Genomic DNA, 20,690 nt, shown 5'->3' with positions numbered 1-20,690 from the left:
ATGCATGGGTAATTTTTCAACATTGACCCTTGCAAAAATTTCTGTTCCAACTTTTTTCCTCCTTCCTTCCACCCTCTCCCCTAGAAGGCAGGTAGTCCCATACATGTGAAATACGTTATATGTTAAATACAATATATATATACATATTTATGCAATTATTTTGCTGCACAAGAAAAATTGGATTTGGAAAGGAGGTAAAAATAACCTGAGAAGAAAAACAAAAATACAAGCAAACAATAACAGAAAGAGTAGAAATGTTATGTTGTGGTCCACACTCATTTCCCCAGTATTCTTTTGCTGGGTGTAGCTTGTTCTGTTCATTACTGATCAATTGGAACTGATTTGGAGTCTCTCATTGTTGAAGAGAGCCACTTCCATCAGAATTGATCGTCATATAGTATTGTTGTTGAAGTATATAAAGATGTCCTGATTCTGCTCATTTCACTCAACATCAGTTCATGTAAGTCTCTCTAGGCCTCTCTGAAATCATCCTGCTGGTCGTTTCTTACAGAACAATAATATTCCATAACATTAATATACCATAATTTATTCAACCATTCTCCAATTGATGGGCATCCATTCATTTTCCAGTTTCTAACCACTATGAAAAGGGCTGCCACAAACATTTTTGTACCTGTGGATTCCTTTCCCTTCTTTAAGATCTCTTTGGGGTATAAGCCCAATAGAAACACTGTTGGATGAAAGGGTATGCATAGTTTGATAACTTTTTGAGCATAGTTCCAAATTGATCTCCAGAATGGTTGGATCCGTTCACGGTTCCACCAACAATGTGTCCCAGTTTTCCCACATCCCCTCCAACATTAATCATTATCTTTTCCTGTCATCTTAACCAATCTGAGAGGTATGTAATGGTATCTCAGAGTTGTCTTAATTTGAATTTCTTTGATCAATATTGATTTGGAACACCTTTTCATATGAGTAGAAATCATTTCATCTGAAACTATTGACCCTTGAATATCTTGAAAATTGTCTGTTCATATCCTTTGACTATTTATCAATTGGAGAATGTCTTAATTTCTTATAAATTAGAGTGGTGACTTATTTTTAAGTGTTTACTGAAACCTGTCTTGTAGGTGTAAAGTGCAAAACTTTGTGAAATTCAAACAATCCAGGTCAACTCATTAAAGGTTTTATAAATACTTGTCATATGCAAAATGCTACTGGTGCTGGGGGATACAAAGATAATAATGAAGTAGTTCTTTTTTTAAAAATTGTACTTCTTGAAGTAATTTGTAGAAATGCTCCTTAAATGATTAGTCTTATGAATATGTATCTAAAAGTATATATCATTAATTTTCTAAGCATAACTCATTAATTTTCCCCAAAAAGTTTTGTCCCGAAATGTTTATATGTCAGTATTTAGGTTAATGAAAACTTTTTCAACATATTATGTAGAATCATACGGGGTGACTTTGGATAAATCTGTTAACCCTTCAATGCTCTAAGTAATTAATCTCTGATACCATAAAATGAAGAAAAGGTGCCTAGCTGAGTGGGTAGAGACAATTTCCTTACCTGGAAATTCCATACTCCAGGAAAATTATAGGAAATTATATATCCCCATCCTTATATTTGTGCTATATTGTGTATTACTAAGGAGATTTTTAAGTTTTTGGTAGTTCATTAAAGCCACATCATCACAACACCCTGACGCTAACAATTATGGCCTCCGTATAGTTAATTGTGAGAAGTTAGTGTGTTAACTTCCCTTTTTCTTGACCTTCCAAACATGCTTTCAGATTCCTGACTGTAAAGCTTTTTGCAAATTACATTGTTATTTTTCAGTTCCCATTCTTCAAGAAATACTTGGTACCCAATTACTTAATGTAAGCTAAGCCCTAAAAGAGTCCCCTATTGCTAATAAAGATGCACTTTCCATAAGGTTGCCAGTTTTTTCAACAGTATCATGAAAGCACGTTAACAAACCTCATTGTAAAGTTATTCACTACAATCTCTCCCAGATTACATTCCTACATAATAATAATTCATATAGAATTAACTTTTCTACTTTTTTACCTAACATGATATTTTCACAGAACATGATTTAGGGTATGGCTGCTAAGAAAAAAGATAAAGCTTAACTCAATCTATAAATTTAATTCTTTTCAATATTTTTTAGATGCAGAGCTCTCTTAGATCTCTTCGAAATAGTGCAGCTAAGAAAAGAGCAAAGCTAAGTGGCAGTACTTCTGACCTTGAAAGCCCTGATTCTGCAATTAAACTTGACTTGACTTTGGACTCCCCATCTCGATCATCCTCTCCAAATATCAGCTCGTACAGTGAAAGTGGAGTTTACAGCCAAGAGTCCTTGACTTCTTCTCTGTCAACAACTCCTCAGGGAAAGAGAATAATGTGTGTTGGGCCTTTTAACAAGTACATGTTAATACTCATTCTGTGCATTGTTGATACTGTATTAGGCTGAAGTACTTTGTAATATAAACTAGCTTTAGAATTAATATTTACAAGTTTCCATTTCATTTTTTGACTTCTTAAGTTTTAATTTCCTGTTTCTAGATTACCACATCTGTTCTTGTCTACAAGTTAGTGATATTAATGACTTTTTTTCAGCTTGTCAAGTTTCCATTAGTCTTCAGGAGACACAAATTCATACTTCTTAAACCACTGCTACTTTGATCTAGCTTTTTGCTATTGATAACTAGGTCTTTCAACCACTTAGTTTGTACCTCAGTCTTCCAAATTGGATGTGAGGTAGAATCTTCTGAAGGGTATCCTCACATCAAGAATTTAATTTAATTGGACTTAAAGTCACCTGACCATCTTCACAGCCCCAGAAAAACTAGTCGTTCATTCAGTTTCTAGTAACCATTTTGCTATTCCTACATTGCCATTAGAACTCTAGCAACTCTGTAACAAAAGTCCTAAGCTAGATTTTTGAGCTTATCTGTATTCTTTGTTTAGTTTTGGGGAGATTTTGCTCCTCACTTTCATGTTAGGTTGTATAGAGAGCATTTAATACATAAAAGAATTGATTATTGCTATTTAAACTTTGCCTTCTCTAGTAAGTAAATGTCGTCTTTTAGAAGTAAGATATGTTGGAAAGAACTTAGGTTAATAAACAAAAAGCATAGGTTCCGATCCTGGCTCTACCACTTTTTGTAAGTTTGAACAAATAATTTCATTTCTCTGGATCTCACTTCCTAAAAGAGAGAGATAAGAATAGGTGATCTCTAAGGTCCTTTTCAGTTTCACAATTTTGTGATCCTAACAAATATTTAAAATAAAGTTAAACTTGTAATGGTTTAAGTGAAGGATAACTAAAATTTGTTAGTTGCAAAATCAAAAGAAAAAACTGAAAAAGTTTGAAAATTTAGTGCAAAATGCTTGATACTTGAATCACTAAATCTGAGACTGATTACATTTCCTATATCTTGTTGTGAAAAGTTTATCTCTTCAAATGATAACCTATGAATTTCAATCTTTTAAAATGTGTTGCTACTGAGGTTTTCTTTTTCCTTACTCAGAATTATTTTTTCTAGTTCATATGACAAATCAGAGTAATAAAATTCATGATCAGAGCAGATTTTTTAGGTCAATGGATTTCTCCTTAGTCTTCCTAAAAAGGCATTTATATTAGGTGATGCTGAGATCTGTACTATCATATAGAACTGGAAGAGACCCTAGAAATCTGTTAATTAACAAGCATTCATTAAACACAAATCATTGTGGTAGGCTTTGGGGATACCCATATAAACAATGAAACATTCCTATTAGAATATAGGATCTTACCCTCACCCCCCATTTTATAGAGAAGAAAACATGACCCACACAGAAGTGAATTTTCCTACATCAATTTCCAACATCCTCTTGATACTAAAGCCAGCATTTTTCTGTTGTTTTATGATCAAACATTATGTGAACACTCTAGAATGCAGAATACTGTACAGATTTGAAATCTATCATTTTGATACTAGTTTTATCAGACAGTATAGGCTAGTCTTAAATTGTTTAGATAAGACTTTTAAGTACCTACTCTTGTCAGTAATGTCTCAAAATGCTTTTAAATTTAAGATTGCCCCAAAAAACCAAATTTGGTTTTTTAATGCCTATAGAAACTGAAGACTTATTACTCAATTAAAAAATGGTAGATGAATGTGTAGTTTCCAAAGGAAATAATCAAAATTATCAATATCTTTACTAAGAAAATGCAAATTAAAACTACTCTGAAATACCACTTTACACTCATCAGTTTGGGTAAAATGACAAAAAATGGAAAATTATGTACTGTTAGGGCTTGGGGAAAACAATTGTTGAACTTATCTAAACATTCTAGAAAATAATTTGAAACTATGAACAAAAGATATTAAACTATATTTAACCTTTAACCCAGAAATATAATTACTAGGTCTGAAGAAGATGACTCATATATACAAAAACTTTAATACAACTCTTTTAGTGATGACAAAGAATTAAAAATGGAGAGGATGTCATTTGGGGAATGACTGATCAAATTATTGTGTATGAATGTCATGGAATGCTATTAAGAAATTACTAAAGAGAGATTTCAAGAAAATAAGAAGTCTTATGAAATGTTATAAAGTGAATTGAGCAAAACATGAAGAACAATCTATACAATAACATTAATATTGTGAAGTAATTAGTCTAGAAAGACTTAGTAATTGTGATCAACATGATGACCAATCACAGTTCCAGAGAACTCATACTTAAAACTGCCATGTCCCTCTATATAGAGAGTTGATAGACTCAGAAGCATAATTTTTTTCCTCTGTCTCTTTTTTTGACATCACTAATGCAGAAATTTTTTTGCATGATTATACATATTTATAAGGGATTTTGATTTTCCTGCTTTCTAAGGGGATAGAAGAAAAAGGGAAAACGAAAGAATTTTTAGCTGAAAATAAAGTTGTATTTTTCAAAATTAAAAAAGGGCATGGAGAATGATGTGTTGCCTGAGAAGTTTTTCCTCAAATAGTAAATAGTGATAGAGGGCAATAAACTCAAATAACAGCCAAGGACAGAAAGACTTTTTGTTATCCCAAATCACATGTTCTTCAACATTTTTGAATAATTAGCTCTAAGCAATTTTTAAAAACATTTCTTGATAGCAAATATTCCAGTTCAGATTAGTTTTGCAGTTGTCAGTGTCTATTAAAATCTGTTTCATATAACCAAGAGTCAGATATTTATAGTGTAATTAATGTGTTCTGATTCAAAGTCAAGTTTTTAAAGTTTCTAACTAATGTTCTCCAAGATTTTCTTTCTTGATTAAACAAAAAATACATGTCTTTCTGATGCCAGGGGAAAAAAAGCTAAAAAATGATCTAAAATTATTTTATCCCTCTAAGGAAGGAAGCTGTTCATAATTTAAATTAGTTGCTGATTCCAGTACTTATAAATTTTTCTTCCTTCCTCCTTTCCTTCCCCAAGATAGCAATCAGTCTGATATATAGATACACCTATACAATCATGTTAAACATATTTCCATGTTAGTCATATTTTGAAACAAGAATCGGAGTCGGGGCGGGAGGGAAAAAACAGAAATTTTTTTAAAAAGTAAAAATAGTATGATTTGATCTGCATCCAGTTTCCATAGTTCTTTCTCTAGATGTAGGTGACATTTTTCCAATACAAGACTTTTAGAATTGTCTTGGATCATTGTATTGCTGATAAGAGCAGTCTGTCTTAGTTGATCATCATACAATGTTTATGCACGTACTTTGAATCAGTTTGAATAGAATTTCTTGGCTCAGTGGTGAACTGACAACTTTGATATAAAGATTTTTATACTTATTCGTGTCTTACTCTCTAAAAGTGTCACAAAAAACTGATTTGTTAAATGTTTTCTACATATATAATAGTCTTATTTAATTACTTTGTATTATTTTAGGGCAGACATCTTTCCTACATTTGGATCCAAACCTTATTCAACAAGACTCTCCTCTGCAAAAAATAAAAATTCTCATGTAGTGGAACAGAGCTCCAATTCAGGTATTCATTGTCTATAATATTAACAAATAGAATGCCTAATAGAAGCAAGAAACTTCCTTATTAGAGGAAAAGGTGAAATTTTATATAGCATGTGATACAGAATATATTTCATATCTAGGATTTCTTTGAGCAGGCATTCTTCTGTATTAGAACTTTTTTGTTTAAAAGTAAACAGTTGGGGCAGCTAGGTGGTGCAGTGGATAGAGCACCAATCCTAAAGTCAAGAGGACCTGAGTTCAAATGTGACCTCAGACACTTAACATTTCCTGGCTGTGTGACTGTGGGCAAGTCACTTAACTCCAATTGCCTCAGCCAAAAAAAAAAAAAAAAAAGAAAAAAGTAAACAGTATAATAAGGTATCCATCTCCAGATAGACAATAAATGCAATTGGAGAATACATTGAAGCATGTTTTCTTCCTTTCTTTCCTCCTTCCTTCCTTCCTTCTTTTCTATACTTATTTGTAGTGGTCTTTGTTTTTTCCATGGATGGGATTGGGAGAATTTGAAATTGAAAGAAAATAAAATTGAATTAATTTTTTAAAGCTTAACTAATAAATCTATAAGTTTAATTTATGAAAAATAAATGGAAATTTATTTTAGAAAAATGAGATAAAGGAGTGTATATAATGTATACTTTCATAGTTTTCCCTTTTTCCTCATAAATACTCAGCTTTGAGAAGAAACAGGGCATTACTCCATAATATATTGTGAATCCTTGTAGCATTTATATCTGACCAAGCATTTTTTGTTTCTCCTAGCTTCCTGATATCATGGAACACTTTTTCTACCTACTATAAAAACTGATTAGTTTCTGCTAAATTAGAAGTTAAAACAGGATTGTGAAATGGCCTAGAAACTTAATAGATAAGATTATTTACTTAAGAAAAATGAATTTCAGATTCTTGCATCATATTTTATTGAATATTTTCTCTTCTTTCCTCCTCCTATTCTGAAACCAACTTTGTCCCCCCAACATAATTCTCTCACTATTTCCTCCTTTATTCTGGTCTCTTTTGAAGAAATGGGCCTTCTCATAAATTAGCAATCTTGATTTCATCCTGCTAGACTTCTCTAGTATATTGTTTCCACAATTGTCCCAACTTTCTCTTTAATCTTTGATGCCTTTGTTTCTATTGGTTCCATTCCTACTTGCCTACAAATGCTCCCAGGTCTCCTTCATTCTATAAAAATCCTCACTGTATTCTATTATACTCACTAATTATCATCATCTATCTCTCTTCCCTTTTGAGCTAAATTCTTTTAAAAAGTTATCTTTAATTGGTGCCTTTTCTGTCTCATGACTTTATCAATCAAATGAAACTGCTCTTTCCAAAATTATTAAAGAATCTCCTCACTTACATGTCTAGTGACCGCTTTTCTGTCCTCAATGCCTTTAACCTCTCTGTTCCATCATTCTTGATCATCTTCAGTCAGTCAAACATTTATTAACCTCCTGCTATATTCCAGGCATTATGCAAACACTGGGGATACAAAAAGAAGCAAAACACAGGCCCTGGCCTTAAAGAGTAGACAGTTTCTTGGGAGAGACAACAAACTAAAATGTACAAACTAGCTATGATAAAAGATAAATAGGAAATAATTAACTGAGGAAAGACACTAGAATTGACAAAGGTAAGAGAAGACTTTTTATAAAAAGTGGGATTTTGTTGCATTTTAAAGGAATTTCAGCAGTTGGAATAAGGTATATACAACATGTTTATTATCACCAAGCAGTTAAGCCTTGTTTAGGTTATCAAATAAAATTAATGGTAAAACATTTTGTAGTCCTATTTTTATATACACAGTATACTGAGTATATGTGAACTAAAGAACCATTACATCACCATACTAAGTACTAAGTATACATGTGAACTAGAGAACCATTATTTCATCAGTTCCACTTGAGTTAACACCTTGTTTCAAGTATACTTTTCCAGAGTTCTCTACATCTATGCAGTACTTTAAATTCTGCAAATATTATCTTATTTGATATAACAATCCTGAGAGGTAGATAGTATTAATATCCCCATTTTACAGATGTGGAAACTGAGGCATACAGAGGCTAAGTGAGTTGCTCAGGTTCACACTAATAAATATCAGAGAACAAAAAATAACAGTGGATTTGGAACGGAAATTTTGCATTATATATAATATGACTTCAGTGAGAGAAATCTACTTCTTAATGTATTTCCTAATTTTATGACAAAATGAACTTCAGAGTTTGGAGAAGGTTTTTCTTTGTGTTTATGCCTGGCATAATTTTTATAAATTAAAAATATGTAGTATCTTTTAATAGCTACAATTTTTGAATTTTTGGTGTTTGTAAATTCACAAATTTCTTGAAATTATTTTTCACTATATTTGCCATTACATTTTCTCATATATTTATTATCAAATTTTTGATTGACCAAAATCTTTAAAATGACTATTATGTCCTAGTTTGTGGAGAAGGTTTGTTTAAAATATACTGAATTAACTTTTTCTTTAAATTTACTCTGAATTTTATCATGCAGGAATTACATCGAATGTGAGCATAATTGGCCAGCGCATGAACTATGGATATGGTTGTGGTGATTTTGAAGATGACAAGTTGCAAGATGTTTCACCTAGTGTTTTTAAATTGCAGAATAAAGAACACCTGAAGCATTATAAACACACAAAAGGTTTGTGAACTTCCCTACAGACTTATAAAAGTGAATTATTAGACCAAATTTGCCCAACAGAATTCTTTTATTAATATCCCACAAAATACAAATACTTTTAAAGTTATTTAAAGTTATTACTAAAACTGCTAGAAGGAAAAAACATTAAAGAAATTGTATTAATAGAAACTTAAAACCTGAAGCATTTAGTTATTATTAACATCTTTGTGTTTTAATTTTTATAGCATAATAGAGTTTCATCCCTCCACTATTCTGATCAAGCTTTCAGAAAGAGTTTTACTGCTTACTCTTAGAATTCTGGGTAGGAAGCAGGTTGGGAGGGCAGTTTTCAAGAATTATTAATACTAGCAGTAATATTTATAGCTTACAATTGTCTCGTGTTCAAATTTATGATAATATTATTATGAGATAGCAAGGAACTATTGTGTAATTATGTAAGCCACCATCTTAACAAAAAATGACAAAAATTGGGTAAAAATATGTGCTTGGAATGTAACAGCTTTCCTTTTAATTTAATCATATGCAAAATAAAATTTAGTTCGTGGAGAATATATATGAGATTAACTTAACCAGAAGATCTATTATGTCATTTATTTTTATGGTAAATTAAGTAAGGAATGGGAGGAAAGAATTGAAGGAAATATTTTTGTTTCAATTAAGAAACTCAGTCCATGGCATAGTTTAGAAATTGTCTTGTTTAGTCATAATAGCAACCATTTTCTTTAGCTTTTGTATAAAGTAAATTTTTTCTACCATATTTACTCATATATTTTCCTCTACTTGAGTATTTCTTCCCCATACTTTGAATTTGAGAAGAAATTTTAAAAAAGGAAAAATCAAAATCTTTTTCTTTTTTATAATCTCTATCTATATATACACTGTTCTTTTTCTTCATTGAAAGAACTTTTCTTTCCAATAAAAGAGTTCCTACTAAAAACAGGTTTTGTTTTTGATTACAGAAAAATGTTGAATTTTTAAAGCATCTGGCTTGATTGACTTCACTCCTTAGTAGCTGCCTTGTGCCCTTTTTCTTGCTCCTTTGTTTCCTTCTTGCTTCTCTTAGGCCCAGGTGTTAGAGACAGTTAATTTACCAGTGCACTTTTAAATATAGGAAGATGCAAGAAGTTAATTTGTAGATGAAAGGTATTAAAACTCCAAACTTGAAAAGTAAAAGGAAAGGAAATTATAAATGTAAATATCAACTCTTCATCATTTGCAAAGCATTTTCCTATCTGCCTGAAAATCAAGATATCTCACAGCATTCTTTAGTTTAGGAGTGAAATATTTAAAAAAACTATTAGAAGTAAGGTCTGTTTTTTGCTGTCTCAAATTTCATCTACCTATACACAGCTAGCAATGCCTAAAAAGTGCCCGTATTTCACTTTTCACAGCCTGATCAGCTCACTTTCAGGTGCTCTTTTTTCTTTTCCCACTGCCCCCATAAACTCAGCATTCCATACCAAAGCAAGACCACCTAGTGGTGGACGGGTAGTTCCAGAATACACGATGCATATGAAAAAAATAATACATTTTTCGCCATTCTGCTTTCTGATGCGGTTTCCAGGAGTGCATTGCAGCAAAAAAGCGGGGATTGCCTGTAGATTTAGATTCCAGTTAACTTTGCTACTGATTGCTGTGTAACTCTGGGTGAGTCATTGTTTTTTAGTAAAGGGGGGAGTGGGGGCCCCAGGACAATTTATATATTACACTATATGGGCTTTTATCCTTCTACTTGATTAGCCCTATCATCCCTCTCCCCTGAACTTTTTTCATGCCAGTGAAATCAAGTAAAAATAAGGACAGCTTTAAAAAGAATCTAAAGTTACAAAATAGTGATCGCAGTATATGTGTGTATGTGTACATCATGTATATGTGTGTATAGACATATATGTACATATATATGATAAACTTGTGTTTATTTTTTTGTAGGACCAGCTGGTCCTTTCTCTTCTCTTATCTCCCTACCTTTTGACATCTAGAAACTTTGCCTCAGTTTATACTTTCTTTGAGATGATTATGGGAACAAAATTAATGAAGGTTGCTGAGGATAGATAGATGTGGTCCCAGATGTTCTTTCACTTGAACTCCATTGATATAATGAAAATATTAGGGGAAAGGGGAGGAAATTATGAGTAAATATGGCACATTTATATGACATTTATTTTGAACCTTTTTTTTAATGCTCTACTTAATGATTAATAGACAGTTTAAGTTTCTGTTTGTACAGCAAAGACTATACTGCAAAGAATACATAAATGAAAAAAAGGAGAATAGCCTACTTCTATGAAAAAAATTATTAAAAAACTCAATGATTCATACCTTGGGGATGGCTGTTATTTTTTTCCTTACTGTAAGTTGTCAGCTGTTAATTATAACTAACTTTTGATTATCTCTATGTATTTCCCAGGTTTTTAATCCCATGTTGGTTTATCTCTTCCATTGTGTGATTTTTTAGACTCTCCTTTTGCTATCAATTCATATATGTAATAAAAATACAAACTAATTTTTGTACTGACCAAAGTCAAAAAACAAGTAGTAGAGTAATTCTAATTTGATAAATGTTATGTTAAATTCCAAAACCAAATATAAATAATTTTCAAATTTCATACTAGTTCTTCTCATTAGCACAGATAATCTGGAGGTAACCCTGATCATAATCAATAAAAATTTCTTTGAATCAGTTTTATCAGTTGGGGGAATAAATTCATCAAACTGTTTGGTTGACCAAGTTGACCATAAGTTTACCTACATTCAGCAATCATCACAGTCAAAAATAATCAACCCATTAGCCAGACATAAATATAGTATTTTTACTTTGCTTTTCTGATCTGCTTCAAGTATTTAAAAATTACAAAGCATTTGTTACTGAAATGTAGATGATAATCATTAATAGCATAAATTGATATAGTCCTTTAAGGTTAGCACTTTACATGTTACCCCTTTATTATATTTGAATGTATGAAAAAATTATACATATGTAAAGGCTGTTACATTATAAATGATTGAGGTGAAAAAACAAATAGAAAAATGTTGTTCTCTTTTTAAACCTATTTTTTTAGGATTTACAGGGTCATCAAATTTACAGCAAATTTCCAATTTTGACTTCACTTCAACAAATTCCTTATCAGAAGACTCAGTAGTAGTTGTTGGAAAAGGTATTAAGATTTCAAAGCTATTTAGTCCTTTTTGTAGTCTTCACACATAGGGAAGCTTATCTGTTTGAAATTGAAAAGGAGAGTTTGATTTAATTCAGGTGTTTATTCAGTAAAGATTTTGAAAAAATTGTTGAAATTTGAAAAGTTGAAATTAATTGGAAATGCACCTGTTTGTGTTGTTTGTTCCCTTGCCCCCCAATCATGTTTGTTTGTTAGTTTTTTCTCCCCTATCTTTAAATCCTACCTATCTTGAAACATTAACTCAACTCAGGCCAATCTAGTTCATAATCTCTTTTCTAAATTTGCAGATTTTAGCAAAGTAGTAAAAAAGCTGTACTCTTCATTTAATATAATCATCTACCATCTTCAATATCTCCTATGCTATTATATTATGCCATTTTTTGTTTTTCATGTATTTATTAAACTTCCCAACTAAATTATAAGCCTCTTGAAAGTAGGGATCAACTTTGTATTTCTCATTCTGCCTTGTATATAGTCATTCAATGAATATTTCCTGGTTGATTGACTTTAGGTGTTTTTGGAATCTCAAGTTCAGTTCCAGTTACAAGTAACCAATCAGTGATACCTTCTGTGGAAAATGGGGATACGCTCTCTATTAAACCAAGTATTGAACCACCATCGGGGATTTATGGAAGAGCAGTCCAGCAGAACAGTCTACCATATCTGGATGTTGAAAATGAAAAAGATGTAAGGCTATGTAATCTTTTTAAAGTCTAAATTTTGAATCATTGATTTATGGACTTTAAAACTGAGAATATGTTTTGATTAAAGTAACAATAAAATGACTTTAGTAATGCTTACTGAGTTACTTGATGCACTTGGCCACTATATCTCCCTATGCATGCCACAGTGATTAAGTACTTGCTACTGAAGGTACTTTCTAGGCTTTAGTGGGCCTTCCAATTGTGGCTATTTATCATAAATAAAATTCTTTAAGAAATGCCAATATTCTGTTCTTTTACTCACTTCCCATTTTCTGACATCCGAATTTCAATAGATCAGGATAAACATATTTCATTTGGTTTCTTATTCTTTCTAGCCTTCATTCTCTCTATTGGTTTCTTCTGTGATGTTTGTTCATGAAATATCTGTATTCTCTAATCTTAAGAAACTCTCACTAGATCTTGACATTCCATCTCCATTATGTAGCATCATATCTCCCCTCTTTTTCTCAACTAACCTCCTTAGGAAACACACTTTCATTTTCTTTCCATTCACTCTTTTCTGAATAAACCTTCAGTAATCAGATTTCCAACCTTATTATTCAACTGAAACTTTCTCAACTCAACTTTCTCAAAATTAACTATGACCTACCAATTCTAATGGCCTCGCTTTATTCTTAACCTTTTTGACTTCCCTGTTACATTTGACATTATTCAGCATCCTCTCTCAAATACTCTTTCCTTCCCCACCACTTCTCCCGTCTGTCCACGTCTCTTCTTTCTTTTGGTATTTCATCATCCAATAGAATACTGCCTCAGTATTCTATTCTGGGACATCTTCTCTTTTCTCTGTATGTTATGTTCTTTGGTAACCTCATCAGCTCTAATTGGTTTAATTATTTTTTCTTTGTGGAGAATTCCCAGATATAGTATATAGTCCTCATCCATACTGAGTTCCAATCCTGCATCATAAAGTAGCAGTTGGGTATTTCATAATGGATGTCTCATATGCTTTATAAATTCTACATGTCCAAAACAATTCATTGTTTAACTCATCCTTTTTCTAAACTTTTTTTTGTTGAGAACACCACCATCCTTCCATACATTCAAATTCACAATCTCGGTATTGACTTCAGTTGTTCATTCTTATTCAACATATTCACTTATCTTCCAAACTTTGTCATTTCTCTCTTTACTACAGTTCTTATATACATCCCCTTTTCTCTGCTTACACAGCCACCATTTTATTTCAAATTTAGATTGCATCTTGCCTGAATGTTTGCCTTCAAGTTTTTCCCTACTCCAATACATCCTCCAGACAGTCATCAAAGTTTTCATCCCTTAGTAAACTTTAGTAGTTGCCTATCATCTCTAAAATAAAAAATAAACTCATCTGCCATTAAAAGTTCTTCACAACCTGGTCCCTTCTTATCTTTGTATTCTTTTCTCATATTACTCCCTAGTGGTCTATTTGCAGTTCCACACACAAAAAGAGTATCTGGAATCTCCTTGCCTTTTTGTTGACTGTCTTCCATATCTGGAACTTCTTTCTCCTCACATATATTCTTTTAACATAGGTTCTAAAAGCTTTTCTTTATAACCTCATCTACTAGTACCCTCTTTTCCATCTTATATTCTCTTCATATATATTTTACATATGTATATTGATTTCCCAGTTAGAATGTTTGTCTTTGTATCCCCAGAACTTAGCACAGTCTTCCATATATTGTGCTGCCATAACTTCTAGTTCTTATTCTTCTTTAATTTAGTATTTTTTTAATCTTTGCTTTATAAGTCAGTAGTCTTATTTTACATAGACATTTGATGTAAAAATGACTCCCACATGCATAACCAGTGAATTTACATCTATTTTTAAAATATTTTATATTTGCCATATCTGATCTCTCCAAAATCATTTCTTTAAAAAATATTCTTATTGTGTAGGAGTAAAACTCTTTTATACTTTATTAGACTTTGACCTTTCTCATTTCTTATTATAGAATTATATTTTCTTGTATGTTTCTATTCTTCTCATTTTCTTGATATCATTAAATATTAAAGAACTTATTAGTTTAATTTGAAGCACCTTATCCTCTACTTCACTATTCCCCATACAGTTGATGTCTAAGTTATAATTATCTTCATGTTTATCTTTTTAACTAGTGCTTATCATGAGTATTGCAACAAAAGGTTATTCCATTGATTCTGTTGGTTTCCAAGTGCAATAAAACCAACTCCAGTAGAGTGTCTACTTAAGTTTAATGTTCATAGGCAGCCTGAAAATGTTCATCTTTGTTCACTTGGCCTCTTTTTTTTTCTTAATTTTTTTTGTTGTCACTCTGTCACTATCATTGCCAAAAGCCAAGAAAGCCCATAAAGGCCTGAGAGCCATTTTGTATATTTCATTTTATTGTGCATTATTATATTGTAAAGTCAGCTTGCTAGTAATAAATCTCCAAGTATAGGAAAATTAATATTTTGAAAACAATTACAGGTCTGTGATAGCTTCATACCCAGAGTCATTCTAGCCCAGGAAAATCTGCCAGAGTTTTCTTTCTGTTGTCATTTGCTATCTCCTTTAACGACCTAGAGTCACCAAGACTACAGAATGATTTATTAGATTAGATCTATTTATAGGTATTATGCAGCTTCTCCCCAGTTTTTATAGACTCAAGTTAGTTTCTAATTTTTTCTGCCATTACATTTATTATTCCTACAAATGTTTTTTGTAGATAAATTTTTTAACCCCATCAACATTGATGTGTCCTCAGAATGTCAGTCTAGCAGAACTGCTGAGTATCATAACTCTATACTTTTTAACCCCATATCACTTTTCAAAAAGCTTGAGACATTTCACATCTCAACTTGTTTTTATTTTCTACACTTAGATGCCAGCATTGAAATTTAATCATTTTGATTGTGCTTGTATAACCTATTGCTTGCTGCTTGGTGAAGGGGGAGATGATGGAGAGAGAAAAATATTTGAAACTTAAAATCTTACAAAAGTGGTGAAAACTGATCTTTACATTTAATTAGAAAAATAAAATACTAATGAGGTGAAAAAAAAAACAGAAATTTAATCATTTTTTAACCACACATGACCATTAATTATTTCTTCTATGTTGAATAGACTTTGTTACAGATTATGGATGAATATGTGCAGGGTGTCGGGGATAAAAAAAAATTTAGTAATTATTTAAACTATTATCTTCAAATTTTTCAATTTTTAATGCAGATTAAAGCTTCTTTTTCAAAATCCACTTATGACAAGATGAGACAGAAGAGAAAGGAAGAAAAAGAAATAAGTCATAAAGAACCTTTTGAAGTTAAAGATCATGAAAAAAAGGAACATAATCCCAGAGAACGAATTAAGCATACTGAAGCTGAAAGAATGACAACGGAAAGTTAGTTCAAATAAAGTTATGGGTTGGGTATAGAGGCTACTATTGTGGGTTTGTACTAATATTATCCTAGCTGATGTAATATAATATTTTTTGTTTTATTCTTTGACATGATCAGAATTATAATGTTACTTTGGTCAGTACCAGAGAAATTTTTAAATTTGATATATAGAACAAATGTTGAATCCCTATAGTAAAAAGGAAAATAATTGATTGGTTGAATGTAAAGCTTTTATTAAAAATTAACAGACTATCTTCATCTAAATTTCTGGTTTTTATTTTTTCTTCTTTTCTAGACTTGAGTATTTTTGGAGATGAGGTGGTGATATCAGGTTTATCTTTAGAAAATGTCGCCTTCAGCCCTTCATCAAAAGGAGTGTCCTATTTAAAAAGATCACCATCTTTTCTTTTTTCAGAGTCAGGTAAAGTAATTGTTTATAATTTTTTAAATATTGAAAAGATTTTACTGATTATACTAACAAGATTCTTTTATGCAGAAGAACTAACTAGTCAGATTGCTCTCATAATTTCATTAGCGAGCGGTATGGAATAGATTTTTTTCAATTGTCCTGTTTTATGGCTAGAACATAGAGAGTGAAGTTATTTGCAGTTATAAGTAAAAGTGAATCATAGCAGAACCAAGTGCAAAATATAGGTCTCCAGAATATCATTATCATTTTTTAAATGCAATGGAAACTTTTATGAAGGAATTCTATGTGAGGAAAGCAGATCAAAAGTACAAAGTACACAATTATTATACCTCTATAAATAAACATAACAACAAAATTCAAAGGTAAATTAATGCAACAGATTGTCACTACTATGTTTAACAAAGTTAAGTGATATTCTTTCTATACATTAGTAAACAATAAAAGTAAAAATTAGCAAGTATTATTCATAATTACCTTATTAAACACTTTTTCCAAACTTTCCAAAGATGTTCTGCATTCAGGACACTATTAGATTTGTTTTAGGAAATGCCTTGCATCAAAACATTGTGTCAATTTTTAAAACTTTGACTATTAGAGAGCGTTGAAATTTAGAGATAGATGAGAATAAAAATGATATATAAACTTAAAAAACTTATAAAGTTAAAAATAAATGAGTATATTATGTGTGTTAATATTGAGGCCTGATTAAGATTCTGTGCCTTAATCAAAAGTGTTAGCAAATGATGTCAACTGATCTTAGCCTTAGTGTTACAAATAAAATTTGAAAGGTTCAAACTTCAGTTATGTGGTTTTTCTACACATAGTTTTCTTTAATAACAATTTATAATCATAGCAGGACTTTTTACTATTTAAGATTTGGAAATGAAAGTAAAAATGATACTATAATTAAGTAATCCCTTATTAGCCTATCCAGTTTTATTTCCCCGTAGCTGACATATTTTGTTTATACTTTTTTATGATGTAAAATGTTAGGGTTTTTTCTCCCTTGAAAATAAAAAAAAGGGATAAGATTTCCAGAATTGCCTGGATTTATAGTCAGTCAGCTAGAGTCAGAGTAATTACACATTTATTAGGCACTTATTATATGCAAGTGTACTGTGTTATGCATGGGGAGAGGGGAGAAAGAGAGTGGGTGCTAATAAAGAAAAGTCAGAAAATATTCCCTGCTTTGAAGGAGCTCCAAGTTCATCATGTTACATAATTAATTCTAGCTCTTTACCAATTTTTCTTAGGGAGTAGCTATTTGTTGTATTTTTTTGTTTTTAAACCAGAATCAGTAAGGCCTATTAACTATTACGTTAGACTTTCCTGGTTGTGATAATACATAGAGGTTTATATTTACTACATGTAAACATTTTTCAGTGGTCATCTTATTAATAAAAGAAAGATTAAATTATATTTATATTGTTTTAGTGTGAAGTATATTTTATTATCTATCTTCTCATCGTGCTGTTATGGATTTTCTATATCCTGGGTTTTATATAAAACTCTGGTGGTAGATCTAAGAAACCTCATAATAGATGTCCAAAAAAAGTATTGCCTGGTGGCCAATGCTCTAATGTCATCTTGGACATCATAACATTAGAGCATTGGCCACCAGGCAATATTTTTTTTTTTTGGTCATATAACTTTAAAGATTACCTCCTGAGGGATAGAGGTGTTATATAGTTTGTTTCAGTGAAAGTAGAAACATTAAAGATCACTGATCCTTGAAATAACAAAATAAAATTTTAATCTGATTCTTTTAAACATTAAGGTTCATGCATAGTAATTCTGTAATCAAAATACTTATTTCTCATTTCAAAATATACCAGATAATAAATACATTTTTCTTGCTCTAATAGATTATCCTAATCTGTGACTACAGTAATCAGATTAAAGATTAAAGATGGGAAGGGGAGTTCAAGTTATATATTTGTTCTCTCTGATTAACTAGACTGCAAGCTGTTCAAGGACTACAATTTTCTTATACCTTTTTAATGTTTTCACTAGGCCCAACTATATACAATGGCTTTAAAAATGTATGTGTTCTCAATAACTGTCCATTGATGTTGAACACTCTTGGTCTTTGGATTATTAAAGTTGCTGTCAGTAGTAGCAGTCTTGACAGACTGTAAAATCTAGAGACAAATAAAATATTAGTTTGCTTTAAGTATATACAGATGTTATTGTTATTTGTTTGTTTTTCAGTCATGTCCAAATCTTTGTGACCCCATGAGTTGGGACAATTTCTTGACAAAAATATTGAAATGATTTTCCATTTCTTCTATCACCTCATTTTACAGATGACAAAATTGAGGCAGACAGGGTTAAATGACTTGCTCAGAGTCACAGAGCTACTAAGTGTCTGAAGCCAGCTTTGAACTCAGGAAGATCAATCCTCCTGACTCCATGTCCAGTGCTCTGTCTAGTATACCACCTGCCTTTCCCAAATACAGTGAGCCTATGAATTATTAAAATGGATTATAAGCTGGGTGTGATTTGTTTTCAAATTTCTTATATCTATTTATTTCCCATTCCCATAATATTTCTTTGACTTCATTCTGTCATTTTATAAATATCTTCAATTTTAAAAGTGAAGCCAATAAATGAGTGAATGAATGAAGCCAAACTTTTATAAAACATGACCAGTATCTAAAAAGAACAAAACAAAACAATATATAATAGCATCTGAAATGTCAAAGACATAAAGTTTTTTCTATTTTCTAAATAGTTTTAAGTTAATAAGAAATGAAGATTCAAATTATTTTTGTCCTACAGAGGCAACTAAATGGCAAAATGGATAGAATGCCAGGACTGGAGTTAGGAAGAATTAGTTTAAATCCAGCCTCACACATTTGCTTCATGACCCTAGGCAAGTCACTTAACTTCATTTCAATTTTCTCATCTGCAAAATGGGGGTAATAATTGCATTACCTCCCAAAGCTGTAAGGATCAACTTAGGTCATTGTAAAGTACTTGGTGTAATGCCTGGTTCTATATAAATATTAGCTATCATCCTCATCTTCCTTATTATTATTGTTGAGTTAATTATACAATTTTGTTTAAAATTAATATTAATAAAATTGGCTTTCTATGACTAATGAAAATAAAATTAGATGAAAATACCATGTACTTTAGTATTGCGTGAACTTGGCAAGATGGTCTGTGATTAATTAATGTGATTTGCGTTAATAGGTGAAGTGTCTCCTGGGGCCAGACCACAATACAAAGAGAGAATCCCATCTGTCACTCATAGTCCAGAAATAATGGATCCTTCTGAACTAAGACCTTTTTCCAAACCAGAACTAGCACTTACAGAAGCCCTAAGATTTTTAGCTGATGATGATTGGTAAGTATACAAAGACCCTACTTTATAAATCTATTGTGTTTCAAAAGTGAATTTCTAATTCATTTGCTTAGCACTTAGTACATTGTTTTTAAAGATTAAAGTATATTTAAATAGAGTCTTCTTAACTCTGAACAACACTCTATATCAATTATACCTTTGCTGTTTGCAAAATACTCATATATTAGGTGGCTTTCAAGTGAAAGGTACCTATTATGGAGGTTTGCCATTTTCAATAAAGCATGAGCAGCATAAAACTAACAAGGAGCCTCAAAGGATGGAACTAAAAGATGTCAGTACAAAAAATGTTAGTAAAAGGTGAGCTAGACACAGTAAAAACAAGAGATCACAAGTTAATTAGGGAATAGACTCCACTCTTAAAATGGTCTGTGAGTACATATTCCATCATACTAGTTGAACCTCTTGTGGTGAATTTATAAAAGGATTTGATCAGTAGCCTCACAGGGTGGGCATAGGCATGAGTGCGTTATAATATAAATCATAGAGATCACAGATCCATTTGTATATTTAGGTAAATTTTTGCTAAACTATAATTATTTTTTGTGCCATCATCACTCAGCACCAACTTCCTCTTTTCTAAAACTTACCTCATTCTATCCAGATCCTGATTTATATCATAGATAGATCTCCAGGTTACTCTTCCTCTTCCCAGATAAGTTTGGTACATGGCTCACCTTAACCTCTTGTCTCCTGCCCCTCCCTCCCCAAGTTTCTCTATCTCTCCATTTCCATGACAACACACAATTACATGCATGTATATGCTGGCAAATGTTTTAACAGCTGGTTTTCCAGGGAAAAACTTTTTCAACACAATATATTTTAAAATTTGATCTGCATTGTTACCATTTTCTGCATCACTTTCTTAAATCTAGACCATGAACAAAACAATAAATCATTCTATGATTTGTATCTTATCATGAAGTTCTCTGACTCCAACACATCCTAAACACATCTGCCTCCTCTGTCCACAACCACTTTCTCTCCACCCTTTCCCAAGCA

The 20,690-nt window shown here is 31.5% G+C and overlaps 1 protein-coding gene across 3 annotated transcripts in view; it reads left to right on the top strand.

Annotated features, from left to right (window-relative positions):
* TOGARAM1 (TOG array regulator of axonemal microtubules 1) overlaps positions 1-20,690 on the top strand; it is an 81,454-nt gene that overhangs the window by 48,228 nt on the left and 12,536 nt on the right. For all 3 annotated transcript variants that reach the window (XR_007950656.1, XM_051977704.1, XM_051977702.1), the window contains exons 6-13: positions 2,141-2,373; positions 5,888-5,988; positions 8,502-8,651; positions 11,711-11,806; positions 12,339-12,514; positions 15,725-15,893; positions 16,187-16,312; positions 19,520-19,673. Coding sequence is in view for 2 of the 3 variants with exons in the window: in XM_051977704.1 (XP_051833664.1) it covers positions 2,141-2,373; positions 5,888-5,988; positions 8,502-8,651; positions 11,711-11,806; positions 12,339-12,514; positions 15,725-15,893; positions 16,187-16,312; positions 19,520-19,673 (1,205 nt within the window). In the remaining variant the exon portion in view is untranslated. The remainder of the gene's footprint in view (positions 1-2,140; positions 2,374-5,887; positions 5,989-8,501; positions 8,652-11,710; positions 11,807-12,338; positions 12,515-15,724; positions 15,894-16,186; positions 16,313-19,519; positions 19,674-20,690) is intronic.

The sequence above is a fragment of the Antechinus flavipes genome, chromosome 2 (genome assembly GCF_016432865.1).
Source record: "Antechinus flavipes isolate AdamAnt ecotype Samford, QLD, Australia chromosome 2, AdamAnt_v2, whole genome shotgun sequence".
Lineage (NCBI taxonomy): Eukaryota > Metazoa > Chordata > Mammalia > Dasyuromorphia > Dasyuridae > Antechinus > Antechinus flavipes.
This window is presented reverse-complemented; position numbering and strand designations above follow the sequence as displayed.